This window comes from Bubalus kerabau, chromosome 6 (assembly GCF_029407905.1).
Source record: "Bubalus kerabau isolate K-KA32 ecotype Philippines breed swamp buffalo chromosome 6, PCC_UOA_SB_1v2, whole genome shotgun sequence".
Classification (NCBI taxonomy): Eukaryota; Metazoa; Chordata; class Mammalia; order Artiodactyla; family Bovidae; genus Bubalus; species Bubalus kerabau.
Genome location: NC_073629.1, coordinates 91,699,357 through 91,723,897, shown reverse-complemented (window position 1 = coordinate 91,723,897; position 24,541 = coordinate 91,699,357). Strand labels below are relative to the sequence as shown.

Genomic DNA, 24,541 nt, shown 5'->3' with positions numbered 1-24,541 from the left:
TGCCACAGTCAAACGTCGCAAAAATATACTCCTAACAGACTAGTTATAGGATGATCAAGTTGTCTTACAAAGAAGAGAGGCTTACCTCTATAGTGATCACGTAACGTTCTGCCAGAAGTAGTAATCGCTCAATTATTACAAGTTTAGTGGATCTATGAATTAAAAACATTTTTTTGAACATACTTGAAATGAATTGCTAACATGAGCTCAATTTCAGTCTCTTTCACCAAAACCACAATCACATTTCGCCCTCACTGAAATCTGCAAAACTCAACTCCCCTTTACTCAAGGCGGAGATGGTTCAAGCGGTCACAGCTGCCACACACAGGCGGGTAACAGGGGAGACGCTGCCCTGCCCACGTTTCCTTTCCTGTCCTGTCCTTGTCTTTTTTTTTTTTTTAAACAGTTGTTCCACAAATAGAAGGCCTGCGCTTCTTCTGGGTCTGCAGGCTTATTTGTTTATCAATTCACCAAGAATGAACAATCAGTGAGTTTGAATCTCATAATCTTACAACTAAAATATGCCATATAATTCTGTAAACACACAGAACCTGACAAGGCTCTGAACTGCCTGAAATTTAGAAGACAAATGCAAACCATTTAGTATACCACAAATGAGAATTGCTGTTTAATTAGCTTAAGAATGAGGTGGAAGGAAAAGACCCCCCCCCCCCCCGCAAAAAATGTTCATCTGGTTTATGTGACTATCCTGTATAGTTAAAACATATACAGAATACGGTATCCCAAGGATTTTTAAAATAGTGAAGAAATCCACACACATCAAAGAGATATGATCATCTTTGGAACAGAAAACACATAGCAAGGAAGTGTGGCGCTCTCAGACTCTAAAAATGAGACCTGAGGTCTCTTTAGGTCAGAGTTAAGTAATCTTATATATCATTTGAAATAAGAGGACTCCAATATCCAGCAGCTTATACAGCGACAGCTCCACACCTGATTAAACACAACATGTGTTACACTGACAGATGGAGATCCAAGTGCCCTCAAACACGTGATATTCCGCAAGTCTAAATAGTTCATACAGGTGTATTTCTAAATCTCGGGCATGCTGATTAGCAGTACTGGAAATTTCACTTTAAAAGAGTTGGTTAGCACAGGGAATTATACTCAATATCTTGCAATAACCTATAAAGGAAAACAATATGGAAAAAATATACATATGTAACTGAATCACTTTGCTATAAAGTGCTTTAAAGGCTTTAAAAAGAAAAGGAACACAACCAACTGTAAATAAAGAGAAAGAAATACACACATTCCAGAAGTAGAGACTCTATCAGCACCAACCACTGGAGGGCAGCAGAATGAGACACAGAGGGAGCTCTTCTCTGAGCACCTGAGCATCACTGATTTGGGGCTGCTCACCAGTAATGAAAGACTTATTAAAATCCACAGTAGTTTAACTGCTTCGATTTAATTTTCTAAATATCCATCTATTCTCCTTACTATACCAAAGAAGTACAGAAAATGCTCAACTCAAATTTCACTGACAACATTTGAAAACACTCAACACAGCAATGTGATTTAGAGATGTCAATTCAAACTTTTAACACAATTATTTGAAAAATAATTTTAAGTACATAACATTTTAACTATGGTTATATCATAATGTACAATATTAATCATCACATGCCACTTCATTTTGCTTACACTGTGTCATGACTTGTCTATTCAGAAAGTTATGTCTAAGTAAATATTTCAAATTTGAAAAAAATTATTCTTCACACAAAAAATATATCTTGGTTCAATCATAGAGTACGCTACTCATATTACACAGAGTTAAAGTAAAATGAATCAAATGATAAAATATATGACAGGGAATACATAATTTTCAAGGATATGACTATTTGAAAAATACATGAAATAAAATGAGGAAATGAACAATTAACAGAGATCTCCAAAGGAAGAAAAAAGATTCCAATTTTGCTTTTAAGCTGACCGATCTTTGTGTGTTGCGCGTTTGCTGTGGCGTCTGTAACCGCTTACCTGTAAGGAGACTGGACCGACGTGGCTACGGTCGGCATGGCAGTCGCTGTCAGCATTTTTGTTGCTCTAGTCACAGCGTGTGTCAGAGTGGGGCCGCCAAGGGCCGAACTGGCTGCCTAAACAAGAAATTATTCTACATCAGGGTTTCTCAACATCAGCTCTGCTGACATTTTGGGCTGGAAGCTGTTTTGTCGTGGAAGACTGTCTTGGACTTTGTAGGACGTTTAGTGGCATTTCTGACTTGTACTCACCACCCACTGGCCACCAGGTACCGGCAGGACCTGTCTAGTGACAACCAGAAGGTCTCTAGACACTGCCAAATATCCCCTGGGAGGTCCAATAATCTCCGATTGAGAACGACTGTTCTACACGTGTTATTACTTACACGGTGTTTTATTTAGGGTACCTGAATACTTTAAGTGTTTTTATAATCACGAATTTGGATGAAAGTCACAACCCGGGAACTCATGTACAGATTCACTGCCAGCATATATTCATTACCAGAAAATTTAACTTTTTAACATTTGAGGACAGTAGCATTTTATGCTTTTGGAACACTCTTTATTAGGTAGTAAACTTCAACAAGCACAAATTAGGAATGAAAAGATGAATGCTTAATACTTTAACCATCATGCTAGAAATAAGGCACTGGAAACACACACGAGACAGTATTACGTCACAGGCTACTAATGGACAGACAACCAATACGGCCTACTACTGAGTGTGTTGCTGTGGCTTTTACCAGCATTTACGATATAAATGAATGACACATGAGGAATGATGGGAAAAGAAGCAAGTGTGTATATAAAATTTCTGGACCAAAAAAGGAGAAAAAGAATCTACTGAAATGTGGAATGTACAGAAGACAGTTTTATACCCCCAAAGGAAGAGGGGAGTGAGGTGTGGCACGGTAGGTGAAACAGGGAAGGCAGATGGTGGAGGGAGAAGGAATGATTTCCCATAAAGTTAAGTTTATTTCTATATTGTGGGCATCAAGGCAAATGCCTGTTCCCTACGCTGACAATACGATACTGCTGGCAAATTCTTCCAATGGGATCCAGCCAGAACTATACATGATCTCAAAATACAAAATTATAAATGGAAAAAAACTCAGGAGCATTTATTTCAAAAAAAAGGTTAAATAAAATTTGCTACTCACTTCCAATCTTGTGTAGCAATCAGCAATGAATTTCTTATGTAATGATACAGAATCCTAAAAGTTAAGAGGTAAATGGAAATTAATGAGTCTACCATTTAGTTGTAATCATTATTAAGGATAAAATGTCAAAATAAAGAAGCTAAACTTTCAGGCATGCCAACTTATCAATTAAAAATACATTACTTTTTGTGTATGAGCACCTTTTCTCCTTACTTACCTTCTTTAACCTAGGATTTAGATTAATGTAACTGTAGTTTATAATTAACTGAATAGCCTCATTAGCAATTTCTTCATCAGGTGATTCCATGGCTATTTTCCAAATGAAATCCATTCCTATCAATTCCAGTTTTTCTACATACTGTTCAGAAGAAAAAAAATTATAGCACATCAAGGCCACAAAAATACAATTATTTTCCACTACATTGTAAATCCGTACCTCTTACAGTTCACTATGGATTAAGGCTACAAGAACCGAGGTACACTCGAGAACACTATTATACAAAGCAACAGTTTTATATAATAATTTTTTAAAACAAAAAACAGCCAACAACAGAAATACTGGGCAACTTCCATGGAATCAGGACAGATAAGGAGATTTTCCTCCAGGTGTTATCCTAAACTGAAGCTGCAACTCTACCCAGATGGGGCACTGAGGCACACATACAGGAATAACATGGGCACCCCCTGCAGGAGTTTTTCTTCAAAGGAAAGGGAATCAAGCTAGAGGTGGTTACTAATCCTCAGGGCTCCATTTGGTCTTTTCAAAGCTCAGTTAGAAATGGCCAGATCGAGGGCTTACAAGATCTTGTAAAAATTGTAGGAAATCAGGTCATGAATGAAACAGATCTGAAATAAGAGTTATTTTTCGCCTTTTTAAAGCTACTCACGTAAATATAAACGTAAGCTGTATACATTCTCATTTTCCTGCTTCTTTGTCTGTTCTAAAAATTTTCCCCCAAATCCTTGCCTCTGAGACCTCAGAACTGAAGATTTTGGTACATTCTCAGGTACCTGTGAACTGTTGGATCTGAGAGGTTAGAAGCTGGGCTAGAACTATCCCTACTCTGCATTCACCCAGCCACAGGAGGCCACTGGCTCTCTCAGGTCAGCAAAAACCAAAGAGGAATCTGAGAAGTCACCTGTATGGGAAGGGGAATGCCCTCACACTCTGAGGAGCTCTCTGAATGATGCAGGAGACTGCAGTCAAGGAGGAGCCCATTCTTTTTAAATCTCTCAATTAGAATATTTTTTTTTTTGCTGAATATCAAGTTTTACTAGATTATCCAAATTATCTAGATTTGAAAACAATGCTACTTACCAACTGAGCTCCTTGTCTTTTTAATCGATGATCACACAGATTCACATTTTCAAAAAAAGTCTTAAATAAGTTAAAACCTGAAATTATAGAATGTCAGATAAATTCATGTACTCTTGGTACCACAGATAATCAATGAAAAGACAAAGTATATCAAGAGCTAAAACTATAAAACTTTCAGGACAAAACAGGCACAAATCTTCAAGACTGTCAATTGGTAATAGTTTCTTAGATATGGTATCAAAAACAAGCAACAATAACGACAAAAAAATTTCATCAAAACTAAAAGCTTTTGTGCTTTAAATGACTATCGTGAAAATGAAAAGCCAATCCAGAGAACAGGACAAAATGTTGGTAAATCATGTTATTTGATAAGGAGTGAGTATGCAGAATATATAAACAACCCTTAAAACTCAAAACTAAAAGGGCAAATAACCCAATTTAAAGATGAGAAAGATTTTAATAGACATCTTTTCAAAGGGGATATTAAAGGCCATGAGACTCCATCTCAAAACCACTAGGATGGCTAAAATAAAAATGACAGTTTATAATTATTAGAGAAGATGGGGAAAAATCAAAACCTCATATACTGCTGCTACTGCTAAGTTGCTTTAGTCGTGTCCGACTCTGTGCGACCCCATAGACGGCAGCCCACCAGGCTCCCCGTCCCTGGGATTCTCCAGGCAAGAACACTGGAGTGGGCTGCCATTTCCTTCTCCAATGCATGAAAGTGAAAAGTGAAAAGTGAAAGTGAAGTTGCTCAGTCGTGTCCGACTCTTAGCGACCCCGTGGACTGCAGCCCACCAGGCCCCTCCGTCCATGGGATTTTCCAGGCAAGAGTACTGGAGTGGGGTGCCATTGCCTTGCTGCTGGTGGGATTGTAAAATGGTACAGGCACTTTGCAAAAAAGATTGGCAATTCCTCAAATGTTAATTATATCATACAGCAATTTCACTCCTAGGTAGATAAAAACTTGTATACGGACATTTACAGCAGCATTATTGACAATAACCAAAAGTGGTAACAACCCAGATGCCTATCCACTGATGAATGGATAAACACAATGTGTTACACCCATTCAATAAGTGTTATCCGGTCATATGGAACGAAGTTTTGACACGTGCAAAAACCTGGGTGAACTTTGACCACATTATGTCTCAGCTTGATCAAGAAGCCAAATACAAAAGGTGACATACTGCACGATTCTATTGATATAAAATGTCCAGATCAGAATAACCTACAAGGACAACAATCAGATATGCGACTGTGGAAAGGGGAGAATGGAGAGTGACTACATAGTTTCCTTCTGGGGTGATGAAAATGTCCTGAGGTTAAAAAGGGTGAAGGCTGAACAAGTTTGTGAACATACAAAAAACACTTCGTGTACACTTTAAAAAAATAAATTTTATGGCATGCAAAATTCATATCAATAAGAAAAATTTCAATTAAACAACTGAAAAGAGGATGTCTATACTCGGACCAATTTTTATCTTAAATGAATCCTTTCTGTACTAAGTAATTTCATGAAAACAGTTTGACAGTTATTAGACTGTGTAATTTAAAAATACCATTCATGTAAAAAGAAATTCATCTGTTTATATAAACATGTTTATATAGATGTATCTTTATATGCATAAGGCAAAGTCCAGAAGCATATACCAAACTGTGATGCTGTTTCTCACAGTGGGCTGAAAAGAAAAGAATAAAATTTAAAGAACTGAAAAAACAATTTTAATGTTTTTCCTTACCATTCATAGTGATTTCATATGACTCCAATTTAAGAATTTTCTCCTTGAAGAGCTGCTGCTGAACATCACTCTCAAGATCATGTTGCCCTTTTGTAAACCATTCAAAACACATCTGCGAATCAAGACAAATATCACCCTGTAACTAAAACCCACTTCAGGCAAATACATAATCCAAACGAAGAAAGCAAAGACAAATGATTTTTAATTCTTTAGAAATTTATAATGCCTTAGTACCACTCAAAACTAAAATGATTGGAACTCTGGAACTAAATGAAGCAGTTAGTTACAGCAATCTTTCTTCTAGATAATGAAAATACATACTCATACTTTCCACTGAATCATTACATTTCAGTTTTTCCACTGACATTTATTAAATAAGCTTTATGCTGTGCTAGGCACTGTCACATACTTGATCCTTTCAATAACTCTATGATGTAGTTAACGTTATTCTGCAAAATGAGAGGAGGAAATAGTGATTCACTGTTAGGAAATGTCGAAGCAACTGTCGTTCTAAAGATCTGTCTAGACAACAATTCTTTCTTTAGGGTTTCTGGGATACAACATCATTATAGGAACTCAAAGTTTCTGTTGGTTAACTTAAAATTAGTTTCATGGGAGGAAAAAAAAAAAACTAAAGAATACACTAAGTTTGCTGTACTCACTTAGCTGAATTTGGTTTTATGCAGAATGGTTATCAAAATTACCAAAGATCTCATATGCTTGTGTATATCACATATATATAAAATATCTTTTCAACACTCTCAGCTCCTAGCTTATTATAAATGTATGCTTAGTAAACTGAAAAGTGTTTAGAATTGAAGATATGAGACATGCACAAAAATGTGAGATACACACAGTAAAGCGAAATACTATTAAGTCACACTTTTGTCTTACTTCATCCATAATGCCATCTTCTTACCTCTCTATCTAATTCACAAACATCCTGGCCAGTCACAAGACACTCCCAGATTTCCTTGGCACGATTCCAACCCAAATACAGAGTAGCTTCTTGCAAGAAAAATGCCAGGAATTTAAGATGGGCTTCTAAATACTGGAAAAAGAAATAATGCTATTTAGTCAACTCCAGGCATTCATATGTAAAAGCAAGCAAACAAACAAACAAACAACTGAAATTAAAAAGTAGTTTTACCTTTAATTAAAAAGTAGTTTACCTAATGCTTTCTCTTGTAATTTAGGGTAAAGTAAATGTGAGAAATCCGTTTATGAGGTGACAATACAATGTAGCAGAAACTACTTGTCTATTACAAACTTGGGTGACTTTAAATGCCAAGCAATCTCAGAGTAAAACACCAGAACACAACTGATGAGTGAAAATATTTTTCTATTTTTTGGAAAACAATATTACTGACAGCTTTGAGAAACAAAAAGCCATGAGCCATAGAATTGACAATTATATTTTCGATCAAAGACAAAAGATATTTACTTTTAATACCATATCATATGCAGTTATGTTAGGTGATTTACTGAAAGATATACCCACAAATATCAATTTTCTAACCTTTTACTTCAAGGTGTTTTATTAAAGATTAAAAACTGTTCCATCATGACAAAGACACCTCATGCTTCCTCTTTAGAGTTCCTTCCAATAAATATTACTGTTATAGTTCAAATGCAAAAAGATCAAATGGATGCTGTAAGGCATGAGACTACAGCACAATTGCAGGTACCTCCCGGTAGGTATATCGGCCATCCACTAGCGTTGAACCAGTTAAGCCTCCAGGTCCAGCCACGGCTGCTGCAAGCCGATGACAAGCTATCAAGCTTCCTGTTACCAGTTTTACTATTTCAAAATTTTTCTTCAAGTCTTGAATAATGCTCTTGGTGAAAACAAACAAACAAAAAAAGGTATGAGAATGTGCAGCTACTTTGTCAGTTTAATACAAGCTTCTATTTGAGCATGCAGTTGAGGAACAGCAAACATTACAATTTTTCACTCACATTTCCTACATAAAAGTAAATGAAAACAATCTCATATGTACATTTACTTGGGAATTACTACAGAATTAATAAACTTCCCTCGAAAATTTCTGGTTCTAAAGGAATTTTTTATTATTCTTTTAAAAAATAAGTCTTTCAAAAGCACTATTTCACTTCTTGCATACTTTTCCAGATCTTTCTTCCCAAGTCTCTTACACTGAAGAGCCTGTAGTTCCTTAAGCGAACTGATGTTTTTTCACAATATAAAACAAGTCTTGAGAATCTTTTCAAATTCCTCCAATACTATTCTAACTTTTAAAAATTGGCTTACTTCAGTAAATTAAGGAAATAAAAAATAAATGAATTAGGGATATATCAAAAGACAAGCTCCACAGAAATGAAAGCAGAATGATGCTTAAATTCAAGATTATTAAATAATATAAATGAATTATATTAATAACCATAAAACTGTAAAACAGTCACTATAAAACTTAGCAATCTTATGATGTTTAGTCATTACAAAAGGTTATACAAGTAACTGCATAATAATCAAATATAGCAATCCTCTTACCTTGTCTTGCTTCTGATAGGTTTGCTTTATGAACGAGCGGGTGATTTCATGTAGCTGACGCAAAGCTGGTACCACCCATACAAACTGGGGATTGTTAATCTGAGATGACTAGAGTTAAAAAGAAGTTACATTAATTTAGAAATAAATGGCAGGTTAAATTTATTAGCTATAAAAAAGTTCCAAGTCAATTAGGTTCTACTGTTATACATTCTATTATTTTTCTCTTCACATTGCTCATTTATAGTTTATCTCCATGCATTCATAATTCAGTCTCCAACTTCTTATTCTGCATGCAATCCTAAAGCCAAGAACTGCAAACAGGAGTGGATATGAAGTGACAGTAAATGTACAGGGGTACATCAGCAAAAAACAGACAACAAGGAATTAGCAACTTCAGAGGACAGATTATAAGTAGCACAGGCTGCTAGGATATGTTGACATAATAAAAAAATCAATGGCACAAGCTTAACTTGGATAATACAGAAGTGGCTGATAAGTAAAATGGTATAAAAATATGATTTTCTACAATGATATGATCAAGATACCAATGATATGATCAAGATACTAACAGTGGTCTAAGTATTAAAGAAAATCCATGATCTGCTTGTATTTCCTAGTTAAAACAATTTTAGAAGAGAGAATTCTGTTTTTATTAATTATTACAGCCACTTTATAATTTATATTTTTCAAAACACTTTTAAATATGTTATTTCTGAAACTGGTGCATGACATTCCAGATCTTCATGTACATATCTGAAAAGTCTGATGTTCATGCACTACTCTTTAAAAAAAGAACTGCTTTTTAATAAATGACATCTTTTAAACTATGAGATTTCATTATAAAATCTGTAAAAATGTCATATTAACACTATTAATCAACTGATCAAGTAACTCTCTAAAAACTGAATTAGAGTTAGCATTTACTTTAAAAACTTTATTTTTTAAAAAAAGCCTTCTTGCTTCTTCAAGTCTTTCTGTAAGATAAAGATGCCTATAGGGCAGAAAAATACTTTTGATGTCATTTGCAGAAAACGGTTGTACTACTAAATACGTAAATGTGGACAGCTGTTGCCAAAATAATATTGGCTTTCCTAGAGATTAGCCAATCAATCAGCAAATACCATATTTCCTGGATTCTAAGATACAAATTTTACAAAATTCAACATTTCTGATAGTGATACTTCTTAACAATTATATAAAAGAAACTTTCCGGCCATTAGGCATAGGAGTAAGTTTAAATACGGCTATCCTTATGTGGGATGTGCAAACTTGGCTGTTAAAAAGGTATTTATTCATCTACCCATCATTTCTGTTCTTACATGGCATAGTTAGCACCAAACAAGGATGGGTTTTTAATTTAAATGTAGATCACTGATTTGTTTCTTGAATGCTATCAAAGGATTACACTATGATGTGGTATTGATGAGCCCATCATGTCTATCAATTCAATTAAAAGCAAAGAAAACTGCCAGTGGTCTTAAGACTAAAGCATTTTCCAAAGCCAGGAGAATTTGGTGTGACAGACTCATACTCTGTGAAGGGTTACATCATTTGGCATTAAACATCTCTCTGTCCAAAGTTGCAGCTTAATTCAAGAGGAACTATTTAACTTGTAGTATAAACAACTTAATGAAGGAAAAAAGCAGCTTGAGTTTTACAAAAAAGACAAGGACACAAAACTCCATATTTCTCAACATGCCTCAAAATTCTATACTCTTAAAGATTTCGAAGAAGCCCAAAGCACTACACTGGATACTGGAAAGCAGCAGGCCGCCGTGAGGCCGTACATACTGGATTGACCCTGTGATGCGTGGTGCAATCACTGGCATCTTAGAATCAGAGAAATAAGGTATATATTAAAGGGCAACTACTTGCAAGACTAGCTAGGATATTTCTGCTAAGACATAAAAGTCGCAAAATGACAGAAACTAAAAATTCTGAGGCTTAAGTCCAAACTGATACCTTCTGAAAGGATTACAAACATTGGGATATGAATATAAACCTTTTTGTAAATAATCAGGTATATTAGAAAGTATCATTCTGAGTCAATTATGGTTAGATTATTTTTTTGACACTGAAAACTATCCTTTGGAATCTGAAAGGTATTTCTGACATAGCCTTTCTAGAGTTCAGCAAACAAGACAGATGTTATTTATTCCATCATATCTATGCTATGACATTATGCTGCTAAGCTATAAGAAAATTTTTAAAATTACTCTTTTCCATTTACAAAAGGGGCAAGAGAATATGGTGAACAATTAAAACGAAAATATTTGATAATGTCTGATAACGAAGCTGAGGTTTCATAAGTAGCAGTTAATGGTATATCCAAATTAAGACTGAATGTTAGCTGAAGCTGTAGAGGTCAACTAGTTTAGCCTGCAAACCTGTGCCTAAACTCTCCTTATTCATTTTTGTTAAAAGAGTTGTCTTCCGGTGTTTCCAGTGATGAGGAACTCAGGAGACAGTGCATTCTGTGTCAGATTGTCTTCCTAGAAAGTTCAGGGATCTGTGATACTGAAACATGCCTTTACCATAACTGCTTATGAGACATAAAAACTAAGTTGAATCAAACGTCTCTAACAATCCTAAAAGTATCTAAAAGAAAGCTTTCATATTCTTTCTTGAGTTCTCACTTCTCAAAGCTGAATATCCCAATTCTTCATCTGCCTTGTTTTTCCAGACCTAGCCATTTATCTAGAACCAAAGTAAAAATTTTTACAAGGGTGGACACTTTTTAACAAGTATTTCCTCCTGTGCTAATCAATCACATCATTGAGAGACTGTACTGAGGGCACCTTGCTATTTTTACTTTCAGTTACGTGTTTTGTCAAGTGGAGGTCATTCAGGTATGTGTAAATGATTTTAGTGTCTTCACAGGTGAAGCAGAGGAAGTAAGAAGAAGGGAACCAACATTTACTGAAAGGCTGCTGGGCACTCTGCTAGGAGGACTTCATATAATGACTTAAGGATATGCAAACACCACTGATCAAGTAAAAATGATTTTTTTTTTTTGTTTAGTAATATTTTTTGGGTGCGTACATTTAAACTTTTTAATTGAAAAGTAAAAAAGAGTGAAATAAGAGGGAAAGGGTTGGGGGCAGACAGTGGAAGGTATAAAGGAAGCAAAGGAAAAGAGGACCAAGGAAGCCAAGGGTATCCTGGCAGAATCTACAGAAATAAAGTTAAGAAATAAAGGTCAGAATTTCTGAACACAACAATGGAACTTGGGAATTTTAAGTGTCAAAAGCAGAGGGAAAGGGAATCAGTTGGAGGAGTAGAGGTAGCTGGGGGTGGGAGGGGAGTAAGAGGTGGGTGATCTTGTCTTACCCTTTGCTTAGTTTCTGTGTAGCCTGGCAGGGAGACATAATTCCCAGTCAGCCCACCTTGCTGCCTGGCAGGAAAGGGCATAGCATAGAAAAACACCTTTAGTGGCAGTATATAACTCACCCCCCTGCCTGGAGTCATGTCGGGGGCTTTGATCTTCCCACTGCCCCCCTTCAGCCACAGGTACTTTAAAAGAGTATTTGCAAAAGAACTCAGTCAATGGAGAAGTGCTAGGTAAATGCAAGTTATTATTATTCGAAATGAAGGAATGGTACATCAGAATTTCCTTACTGGGAGCAGTGGGATATAAAAAATGAAGAATATTTCTTTCAAGACTAACAAAATGACTCCAAAATTCTCCCTGTTACTTTTTGAGTTTTGTTTTAAAACATCAGACATGAGTGAAGTGACTGCAAAGAGAAGCAATAAAGATGCAGCGATGCTACTGGCTAGAAGGGCTAAAGTAATGCTCAGCTGTGACAAGGCAGGGACAGGGCTCAGGAAGGATTTTCTGGTTTCAAAAGTCATTTCCCTGGAGGGAGGAAAAAGTCCCTTCAGCTTTAACCTTCAGACCTATAAAGAAATGTATCTGTTACAGTGAAGAAAAGACCATTTTCTACAGATACCTTTTCTTTCTTACTATTAGTATCAAAAGATTTAAACTGCTTAAATAGCTCTAGATGAGTTTCAATCATAAAGACAGAGGGTGCTAAATTATCTGAATCGCTGAGCTGAGAAAACTGGAAAAATTCACACTGTATCTGAGGAGAAACAGAGCAATGTTGTTGAATTAAAGGAATAATTTAATCATAACCTGAGAGGTACCAGCTCCAGTTTATGAATAATTTTAATGTAGAAAATTCACTTGATCAAATTTCAATGTCAGAAATATAACCCATAAAGTTCTTAAATGCCCCCAACTAAACTTTATGACCAAGCATAATTTAGGAGAATAAAAGCCTATGAGTCACCAAGGGTGCTTAACAAGAGTCTCTGAATTTACCAGTGTAAATTAGCAGTATTCAAGATCCTTTAAACAAATACTTATGGGGAAAACCAAGAAATATGCTTTACCAACGAAATTGTTAAGCTGTAAGCTATTTACTAAAGTCTTTTCTTAAGTAACAGTGAAATGAAACCCCTCTTGCTGTGAGGTTTCGTTTCATCTGAGCAACCTGAGGGCCTGCGTGGAGGAGGAGGACGTGCTCTAATCAGGGCTGCTGAAATCATGGAGGCAGGCTCCAGGGACTGACCACTGAGGTCAGCCCTCTCCAAGGAGAGCCTTGACGTTTAAGGACTGCAGCAACAGGAGAGCTACGGCCATTGCTGCCCGTTCTGCAGCCCCCGCTTACCAAGAACAGGCTGAAGCCTCCAGCCACTGGAGGTCAAAGCCCTGGAGGGGAGGGGCCCCCATGCACTCATCCCTACACAGTCCCAGCAGCAGGTGCTCATGGAACAATCACCCTTCTAAGATCTTTAGGACCACATCTGAACCAAGCATCTTTAGGACCACATCTGAATCAAGCATCCAAAAATGACTACATGCCAGCACTGAATGAACCTCCTTCTCCCCTTCTTTCTCTCTTCTGACTCTTGGGAATTCCTCCATTTCTCTCGTACGGGAGAAAAATGGGCACGATATTTATTAAACTTGTGCATATTTTGGATTTAATTTTAAAAATAAAAACTAAGTTGAAGGTCTTATAATCTTATGAAAATAATATAGTAAAACTACTCTTCGAATGGAACCCTGGGTTTTTTTCTCTTTGTGAGTCAATAATTCCCCAAGGTTTAAATAATAAAGCACAGGTCATAAGAAAATATTCAAACAGCAGTCTGTATCTGAATACTACTTGAAAAAACACTATAATAATTTACTATTATCTTAAAATTTAACTCAATTTATTACATAGAATTATTAAATTAGTATACCTTTTACTTTATACCTCATCTGCAAATTCTTACCTTGAATCCATCCTTCTTGTTTTTATCCAGACCTGACCATTCTCCAGGCTGAAAATTAATTTTAAGAAAAATGTAAGTGACTTGATAAAAGCCGTACCTATAATTTCCCAATTTTGGACTCTAAGATTAAAGGGCTTCCATGCAGGACATTTAGCTTAATTTAAACAATAGGGGAGGAAAATTATTTGGTTCTAATTACTCAGACAATACTATTACTTTGACAACAAAACTAGACCAAAGGTAAAACCAACCCTTTTAATATCCTCTATGCATTTAATTATGTAGCTCCTCTTGATTGCTTCTTTCACTGCATACGCATCACTAAGGATTGTCAGATGCTCCTCCAGAGCTTGCTGAATAAGGCTACTGGGCAGCGTGGGGAGATGAGCCAGTTCCCAGAGAACATCCAGCACCTACAGTAAACCACATGTGATGAGCCAGCCCATATGCAAATAAAGCTGCTTTAAGCGCTTATAGCTAGAAAAATTTGATTTTCCTGCCTTTCCAGAAGTGGTCTCAAAGCGAGCTTCCCGGCCTATTCGTCCAATAAGGCTCAATAGCTTCTGTCTCACTCTATCGCTCTCAGTTTCCCAGCTCTGTAGAACGAAAAAGACAAGACATACGAATTGCTCCCCAGTCCGTTTTGATCACACTGGCAAAATATGCAGAAACTTTAAACTTGAGCTAAAAAAGTTTAAGAAGAGTACGGTTAAATATTGCTAATCTAGAGGAAGGAGACCTCATTTTAGAAAAATTCAAAAGCACATTTGAGCACATACCTTCTGAATAAGAACAAACAAATGATTAAGCTGATCTGAATTAAACTTGACAGCTGCTGCAGCAATAATAGTATGAATGTTCTCAATCACAGTAGATGATTGTCCTGACTAGAAAAGAAGACATTGGGGAAGAAGTTAAGTCTTGGAACCTGGAAAAATACAAGTCTTTCCCCAGAGATATACAGAAGCAAAAGTAAAACACTAACAAAGATAAATTGATTCTAGACTATCAGCATACACTTGCATGATAAAACTGGTAAGACTACACGAAGCAACCATTATTAGTGGTTATCAGTTGGCCTTATTTTAATTTCTTGAAGCATTAAATCTCTAAAAAGAAAAAAAGATGAGAATCAAATTCTCAATCTGACATATTCATTTTAAGAGGAGAACAAAATATTTTCAACTGGCTTAAAAATAATTTATACTGATTAAGTTTACAAGAAATACATACTAATCTTTCACATTTTATTAAATGATCTTGAGGGCTTCAGTTGAGAGTATTATGTACCTCATTTTAAAATCTGCTCATAGATATTTTGAGTTCAATTAATATTTATTTATCCATGGACAGTAAGTCACCATCCTTCTCTTTCTCTGATAAAAAATGTCAGAAAAGGGCAAAAGCAATTCTGATCAACTTACCTGTATCTTCCAAATTTTAGTGAGCTCATCTAATGACAGTTTACTGCCCAAGAGTTCAATAATTCCCTTTATACGATCACAGTATTGTGCTTGGTCTATGTTGCCTAAAAGAAGAAACACCAGAGAGGCAGACAGATGTAATGAACGCTGACTTTCTAAACATGATTCTATTAATTCAAAGCAACAGTAACTTGCTATAAGATTATTTAAAGGCTAGTACAAAATAAAGATGACAATAGAAAAAATAAATAAAGGCTAATATAGTCAAAGCAACAACTTCATATATTTTTAACACAAAAGTATATTATTTATGAGTTAAGTAATTTTTTAAAGCAAGTTAACTTACCTTCCAATGCGATTGACAGAACTGAGTTTTCAACTAGCCAATCTAACAATCTGTCTGTATCTATAGCATTCTTCACAGATTTGGATAAAGTGCTATCTTCTATGAGTTTGGTTACCTAAAAAGACAGGATTATTGCGATTTAATCTAATGCAAATATTCATAATCAAAATCTTCACCTATATCTTGTGACTTTTACAGTATTACAATGTAGTCTGATAATTAGCCTAAATGTATCAAAGGCCAGTTATTAGAAGTTAATAGACTACCTATTTTTAATGTCTTTAAAAAGAACACAGGGCTCACATTCCCTGGGCCACTGCTGACTGGCTCAGGGAAGCACATCTGACCCAAACTTCAATCAGAGCATGTCTCCAAATTCTACACTTGGGACCAGAGAGAAAGCATCAGTCCTTCCCTGGTCATGGGAGCTATCCATGGCCATGTCTACCTTATGAAGACGCCACTCTGCATGGAGAGAGAGAACAAAGAAAAGCAGAGATAAGACCTGGACAGAGTCCTGGCAGTGGTTTGGTCTTGGATTCTAGTTGGTCCTGTTGCCCACATGTGTCTCTGACCTTATGAGGTTTGGCTATTTTTATGAGATAGCCCAGCCTTCTTTTATTAAATTCTTCTTCTAGTTTAAAATAATTCAAGAATCACTCAAATGATCAAGTGATTCACTCAAGAATCAAGAGTTACTTGTAGCCAAGAATCCTAATTAGTACAAAACTGAAGGAAAATAATTGTCATTATGGCTGAACTCTATTGGCCCCACCTATCACTCACCAAAACCAACTATGCTCCTGGAAAGTTTAGGAAGCTGCAAGATCTTATTTCCATTATTTTGCTTAGACCACTCCAGTTGTAAACAAAACAAAATTTTGCCTGAACCCCAGTTAAAAGATTTGGTTTAAGTAAGTGCATATCTGAAATATAATAAAAGGAATTATACCCTTGGGATAAAAAGTAAACCTCAAACTTCATAGTCCAAGGAACTGTGTTCCAGAAAAATCTCACTAAAACACTGAATACTTCATAGGATGAATTCTGAACGTAATACATATGAAAGTATTACTTTATTAACAGACAAATGTAAACATAGACCATTTTATATATAATCACTGTTATCTCTTTTAGTGGGATTACAAGAAATTATTATTTTTTATTTCCCAACATTTTTACATTAATAACAAGTTTTGGAAGAACTTAAAAGTATCTATACTTTAAGTCTTCTAGAAATAAGTGCAAGACTTACTTCTTTGAGGGAATTCATTTTGGCACTGAAATGTGGTGATTTCAGCATGCGTAGCAGGATGTCTAGTCGAAGGTCATCCACCACGGTCACCAGATCTGGTTGGAAGCGCATGCAAAGTAACTTGATGGCAGACAAGAGCTCAGGGATGCTAACCAATCTCTTTCATTTAAAAACAAAACACACACACACACACATACAGAGAAAACAAAAAGGAACCAATAAAACATTTTGATGCCAATTCTTACACACACAGGAATAAAGGATATATTCAGTAACCATGGTCTAGCGGTATCTGATATTTCACATGGTTGATAACTACATTTTGCTTTTAACCAAAAATCAGTGCATGAGTGAGCAAAGAAAAGAGAAAGGGTCTGAGAGAAAGTCAAGGCAGAAAAATGAATCATAGAACAACTCTGGATAGCTTTTAGTACCAAATTATTTTAAAGCTTATTCAATGCTATACCAATTGTACTACTATCAAAACCAGCATTTTAGTTAAATTCTTAACGGTGTCACTTACTGAGAACCCTCCATTCATTTTATTGACTGATATTGACAAAGATAACACTTTTTTGGTCAGGAAATGTAAAATTAATTTAATGTGAGCTGTATGTGACCAGAATCCAAAGAGCAATGATATGTGAACCTTGCCCCAAGTCCTGGTTGTGCTTCTGTGGACCAGCATGCGCTGCAATCACGTGACTGGAGATGCATTACCTTGTCTTTGAGGTCCTTTTCCTCCACACTCCGCACATCCTGGATTGTATTAAGGATGACTGGGTCTAGCATGGGCTGTAGGAAAAAAGTGCTAAAGTTAATAAGGACCCCTGAATCTGTTCTTAAACTAGAGAGGAGATCCTTCTTCATTCACATTTCACAAAGGAGAAGGTACAATGCAAAGATCTGAATCTAGTATCAGACTACCACCAACTAACTAACACCATCCCAAGTAAACCCTTTTAACTGATTCTGAGCCTCAGCTTCTTTACTATCATATGGGTGCAGTTCCTCTTTACTTTCTTATAAGGGTCCTTTGAAGAGCAGCCAAAGACAACCAAAGACACACAGATTGACTTAAAGTATTAAACAGGAGTATGTATCATTTGGAATAAAGTATTTTGCATTTGATTTTTAAAGAATAAATAGAAGCACAAACCACAAAAATATGATGCTTTATGCACTTACTTTTGTTGGCTGATATGTAAATGAGGCCTACAGATAAGACTCATACAACATACTGTTCCTGAATGGTAGCATAGCCAGATAACTAACTCTAAGTAATATACGAGAAGTAGTGAAAAATTAGCAAGGTCTAAATGATCACTTGTCTTTAAGTAAAATAAATTTTTTTTAAGTAAAATAAGTTTTAAACTTATCTGGTGACTAGAAAATATTTGGCTGTCAAAGCAAGAACACATTAGCAATGAATTAAAATGCCATCATGCAATCATCCACATAGAATTTCCTTATTTACACTTATGCCAACTGTATAGTGAAAACTGAGGGCTGTCAGGGTAAGAGGCAAGTCACGCTGCTCTTGTCAAGCATGTGCCAGCCTTACTTAGCTTCCACCGCAACTCTGTGAGACAGGTATGGGTTACTACTACTTTACAGATAAATAAGGAAGCAAGTCCCAGGGGTCACGTTAGTCTTCTAAAGGAGCAAGTGTTAGAGACAAGTATTAATGTACATAACTACAGCATGAATTTATTGCTGAGTGAATTTAAGGTTGGATGTGTTGTTTCAGTTGCTACTGCAGGAAGTTAAACATACTTTGGTTGGAAATTCATAAACGTTTTTTTAAAGAACACTATGCTTATATATAAAGAGAAGGCAATGGCAACCCACTCCAGTACTCTTGCCTGGAAAATCCCATGGACAGAGGAGCCTGGTAGGCTGCAGTCCATGGGGTCGCTAAGAGTCGGACACGACTGAGTGATTCACTTTCATTTTTCACTTTCACTTTTCACTTTCATGCACTGGAGGAAGAAATGGCAACCCTCTCCAGTGTTCTTGCCTGGAGAATCTCAGGGACGGCGGGGCCTGGTGGGCTGCCGTCTATGGGGTTGCACAGAGTTGGACACGACTGAAGTGACTTAGCAGCAGCAGCAGCAGCAGCAGCAGTGCTTATATATAAAGCCTGGAATTCTAAAGAACTTAGTATTAATTAGCAGTTGGAGTATCTGCACTAAATCTCTTTCCATGGAGCAATGCATGGATAAAGAGTATGCACTTAAAAATTCAATCCTAGCTTTGATTATTAAAAAGCCAATTATTAAATTGCTAATATAGATTATTAAATTATTAAGTCAAATCATTTTGCCTCTTTATGTTTCAGTGTTTCACTACAAAACAAATGATTATATGCATATGCTTGTAAGTGAGAGAACACTACATGTCTCTAAAGACCTTAATATCAGAATGAAGAAATACTTAGTCACTCTGCTTCATTTAAATAATTTTGCAGAATTACTCTGAAATCTAAAGAAGGCACTTAAAACTTAGAAATTTCCAGAACCTACTAAAAAAAAAAAAATCCCATTTCCCTTGTTAAAATGGCCCTATGTACACTAGACATTAGAAATGAGGAACAGTGCATACTATGCTCCCAAAGGACACTAAGCTTTCAAAACCATTTACGGTGATTTTTAAAAAATCTCTGTGACAGCTAAGTTTCACAGACATATTTTTATAAAGAAAATAATAAATGGAGGTATTTCAACATGACATTTTCTTCAGTAAAACTTGTTAACTGAAATGGAAAGGCAACCAGAAAGTGCAATGGGCCCTAAGCATCAGAAAGCTCAACACTCACAGCTCTGACTATCCTACGACCTGCTGACATGCAGACAAGATGCGCTGTCAAACTGCTACTCAGATTCTCAGTGACTTGGCTAGAGGGAGCCCAGCAGGCCACTCAACACTGTTTAACGTGATGCTGAATCCTTAAATAATCCTGTGAAGGGGGTAGGGACATATGCCACCTATTTTACAGTGAAGAAAGTGGGGGGGACAAAAGCTATAATCTGTAATTGTATTTGATAAAATGATAAATTGAAAAGATAAGTAACTTTAAATGTTTAGATGTTACCTATAACTTATTAATCACTTTTATTTATCTTCTGATAAAAATTTCACTACAAGGATAGCTAATTAAAAAAAAGCAGTTATTCTGATAGGCACAATTCTGAACAACCTGATAAAAAGATAACTTTTACTGTTTGTATGCCTTAGATGACTTTTGAAATAAGTGTAAGATGGTTTATCTTACCTGTACCACTGAGGAACTGAGGTACTCTGCACATACCCCTAAGGGCTGCACTAGTGCTGAGACTGCCTGAAAAAAAGACAGCAAATGTCAGAAACAAATGTGAGCAAGTTCTTTCCTTTCAACATTAAACAAATCCTTTTTTATATGTCAGAGAACATTTTATACTTTGGGGCAGGAAAAGCTGATATAAAGATGTCAATTCATCTAAATTATTGTAGAAATTTAATGTAACTTAAATCATACTATGCCAATAAAACTTCTTTCAAGGCTTGGATGAGATGATTCTAAAGTTCACATTGTAGAATAATAAAAATTTTTATTGAAAAATGAGAGAATAGTGGGGAAAGGAATGAAATGTGCCTTTAACAAAGAAAACATTTAAGACTTTCATTAAGAAATCTATAAAACTTTACAGAAATACATAAATGGTCCAAATAAATGAGGAAAGATCATGTTCTTGAAGGGAAAGGACTAGTACTATAGACATGTCAATTCTCCACACATGATCTTGGTGGCACTTTCTGCAGGAGATCCTGACACGTTGCCTATATTTGGAAGAATAAAAACACGAGAATGATCAAGAAAATCTGATAAAAGGAAGATGCTGAGCAAAGCTGGCACCACCAATAATCAAAATAGCGGAGAAACAGTACCAAAAAATGACAGAAGTCCAGGAACAATTCACGTATACCATATACACACACTCAGACATTTGATAAAGTCAACAAACCAAAATAGTGGAAAAAAAAAAAAACCTTGTAGGAAAAAAAAAAGGAATGTTCTTCAGATCTTAAAACAATTAGTTACCCTTTTGGAAGAAAATAAAACTGGATTTCTATCTTATGTGACATATATAAATAAATTCTAAATGAACTCAAGAACTAACTTTAAAAAATGAAATTGTTTTGAGTATAAAATGAAATGAGTACTTTTATAAACTTTGAGATGGCAACGAGAACACCCCTCAAGCAAATTAGAAAAATTTTAAGCCATTAGGGAAAAACTGACACAAAACGACACCATCAGCAGAAATGAAGAAGGGAAAAATCTTAGAGAAATCTTTAGCCTGAAGACATCTGATAACAATGAGAACAAGCCTAGATTTCTATATATCCACCATTAGCCAATTTTCATCAAGTAGGGGAGAAACTTTGAGCTTCTCTTAAAATACACTTTGCAGGAAATTAGTGAGTGTTTCATTTAACCTTTAAAAAAAAGGAAGTCTATTTCTATTATTGCCCAGTGACCTACATAGCCAGTTCTTGAGAAATAAGCCAGCTGGATAAAACCCTCTATCTGAATAGGTTTTGTTTTGTCTTGCTTTTTCAGTCACTACCTATTATCTTCCAGGTCAATAAAGTCCTCGCTAACATACTTGATCCGTTTAACGGGGATCAAAATGACAGCCTAACAACCTAGTCAAGGTTCAGGGAGGGAGAACAGGCCTCTGACCAGTGTCACTGCAAGTATTCATGATCTGGTTGACCTCTGATCTTCAAGAGTAAGCAGAGGGCAGCAAGCAATAGTCTATTACCAAGCAGAGCGCGTCTCTCTCCTTGACTGTTGTTACTACTCTCATGCAAAGATGGACCAACGGGGTCAGCTGATAAGCCACAGCCCACAGAAATAACGGGTATTACTCTAAGCACAGTTTGTGTCACTTAGGCATATTATTTCACAACATCATTTTCTACTCTGGTCAATTCGCAGTAGCTGGCACAGTGTCTTCTACATGGCAAGTGCATAATAAGTAGTCTCTAACTGAATGATTAGAGAACAGAATGAAGTGCTTTCAGTTACAAACAAGTAGTCTGTGAAAAATTAAAGATGAAGTTATTCCCCTTACCATACGGTTAAATTTTTTGAGAAAGTGAAGTTGACATGAAAACATACTGGTACTGCACCTGAGGGGTGATTCTAAGCTCCAGGTACAGCCCTTTATTACCTACGAATCTCTGTAATACCAAAAAGCTGACTGAACGATGTTAAAATATTTTATTTGCTTCTGGTACTATCAATAAATTGTGACTTAACTGAGGCATAAGATTGCTATGTACACATATACTTGCCACACACAGCAATTATCCCTAAACAGCAAGATAATTTCATATAACCACTACAAGTAAGGAGTTGAGAGAAAAACATCACAAAGAGAAATGAATGTGGTGGAAAAACAAAAAAACACAACCAAATGCTCTACACTACAATTTGGTTATTATGATCAAGAAAGAGTAAACATTTCTGTGGTTATCAGAACCATGGGAGCTACTCCCATAAAGATTAACTTGAGTTTTAACATTTAATTTAATGTGTCCAGACAATGTCCCAGGGGTTACACAGCAACCTCAATAAAGTGAACTTCCACACTGTGTACATACAGCGGTTTAACTTACCCCAAGTTCTATATCTTCTGAATGAAGCTTGGCTTGGATTGCTGCAAATCCACCTAATTCTCCAAACTGAGAAGAAAAAAGGTATACACTTTAAAATACTATACTTTAATAATTTAGCAAGCAACTACGGCTCACATTCTACTTTATCAATGTGCTTATAACCCTGGTCTTCAGAGTCACCACAAAGATAATTCTAATGCTCCTGTGATACACTACAGGAGATGTACTAAGTCCTAAAGCTGATGTTTATCTGTTTAAACAGCATGTATAAAAAAGAGGAGGAAATGATAAAACATATTTGATTATTCTTTGTAGCTGTCATCTACCTAAAACTCTAGGAAAGCTCATTAGAAAATGAAAAACATGCCCATATTAATAAAAGCTGTATACCTTATTTACCAAATCCACAACCCATCCATGAGGCTCCTATGAGAAAAGAAAACAGAAATTGAAATGGCAATACAAAAACTTCCCTACTAACTCTCATATTTCTATTATCCTAAATCAGAAAGTTGGAAAAAAATTTAACATTATTTCAAAAGGTTTTCCCAAATGTTTCTTCATGTGAATCTTTGACATTACTGAAAACAATTTTATAAGTAAGTCTGTATTTTGATGGGACTGCTACAATACAAAGCATTTATGCATTTTGGGTAGGTGAGATCAGTTGTTTAAGCTTTCTGAGGTACAGGATAAATAATTATTAACTCAGAGTAGCAAATCAAGAATCAAGACATTAAAGATTTAGTCCCAGCTGTACCATTAATTAGTGTCCTAGAGTAAGCACTTCTTTTCTCCTCCTTTTCTTCCTTTATTTCCTCTCTCAAGCATTCACTGTTCTAGAAGCTGCATAATGTTCCAGTGGCTGGATACAGAACAGTGATGAAGAAGAGATGTGCTACCTGCTTTCATGGAATTCATATTCCAGCAGGGTTGATAAAGACAAGTAAACCAACACATAATTCATTCAGGTTGTGCATTTCCACAAAAGGTCCTCCAATGAGAAATAAGAGCCCACTCTGTTCAGAGTGGTGGTCATAGAAAATCTCTTTGAAAAGGTGGTCTTTTAATCTAGAACTTAAAGGATGAGACAGATTTAGCCATTCAAAGAACAGTCCAGGCAGAGAGGCTAAAATGGAAAAGGCCCTGTTTGGGGAAGGCAGAAAAGCCTACCTTCATTTGAAAAAAGGAGAGGCAACTCTCCCAACTGGGAGGTGGTGAGCAGGGGAGAATGGCAAAGATTAAATTGTAGAGAGAAGAAAAGCTGGAACATGCAGAAATTTGTAGACTGTGATTAGAAGGAAAGCCACAGAGGTGTTTAAAGAAGAAAATGATACATTTTATGTTTTAAGGGGACTCTTACACTTATGTGGAGAATGGAAAGGAAAGGATGAATGAGAAAGTAAAAAGCAGAGATACCAGAGGGAAGACTAGTGTAGTAATTAGGCAGGACATGATGGTGTTTGGAGTGGGATGGTGGCAGAAGAAACAGAGAGACGTCAACTGAAGATCTATGTGAGATTAAATCAAAGGACCTGTTTATGGTTTGGATATGAATATGAATCATGGCTGATTCCTATGTTTTCAGCTTGGGCATCTAGGTAGATGGTGATGCCATTTATTGAAAAGGTGGAGAATGAAGTCTGGGGAAAAATAATGAAGTTCTGCTTCAGGCACAGTCTGAGATGTCTCTGTGGTAACCAAGTGGAGACAGCTGGCTCTTCAAGTCTGCTGTGCTCAGGAAAGAGGACTGGGCCACAGAGATATAAAGCAGAGGGCCATCAGCACAAAGATGACATTTAGATCTGTAAGAATGGAAGCT

General features: G+C 36.1%; 1 protein-coding gene across 3 annotated transcripts in view; it reads right to left on the bottom strand.

Moving 5' to 3' along the window:
* Positions 1-24,541, bottom strand: part of USP24 (ubiquitin specific peptidase 24) — a 154,032-nt gene that overhangs the window by 78,066 nt on the left and 51,425 nt on the right. For 2 of the 3 annotated variants that reach the window (XM_055585778.1, XM_055585780.1), the window contains exons 6-26: positions 23,110-23,145; positions 22,720-22,785; positions 20,327-20,392; positions 17,773-17,847; positions 17,053-17,211; positions 15,798-15,912; positions 15,452-15,555; positions 14,807-14,914; positions 14,528-14,623; positions 14,279-14,440; positions 14,028-14,075; positions 12,066-12,125; positions 8,736-8,843; positions 7,915-8,064; positions 7,146-7,277; positions 6,227-6,338; positions 4,482-4,558; positions 3,381-3,521; positions 3,164-3,217; positions 2,005-2,120; positions 86-152 (exon numbers count right to left, since the gene is read on the bottom strand). In XM_055585778.1, the coding sequence (XP_055441753.1) occupies positions 86-152; positions 2,005-2,120; positions 3,164-3,217; positions 3,381-3,521; positions 4,482-4,558; positions 6,227-6,338; positions 7,146-7,277; positions 7,915-8,064; positions 8,736-8,843; positions 12,066-12,125; positions 14,028-14,075; positions 14,279-14,440; positions 14,528-14,623; positions 14,807-14,914; positions 15,452-15,555; positions 15,798-15,912; positions 17,053-17,211; positions 17,773-17,847; positions 20,327-20,392; positions 22,720-22,785; positions 23,110-23,145 (2,052 nt within the window). The remainder of the gene's footprint in view (positions 1-85; positions 153-2,004; positions 2,121-3,163; positions 3,218-3,380; positions 3,522-4,481; positions 4,559-6,226; positions 6,339-7,145; positions 7,278-7,914; positions 8,065-8,735; positions 8,844-12,065; positions 12,126-14,027; positions 14,076-14,278; positions 14,441-14,527; positions 14,624-14,806; positions 14,915-15,451; positions 15,556-15,797; positions 15,913-17,052; positions 17,212-17,772; positions 17,848-20,326; positions 20,393-22,719; positions 22,786-23,109; positions 23,146-24,541) is intronic. The other variant, XM_055585781.1, reaches the window with a different exon arrangement.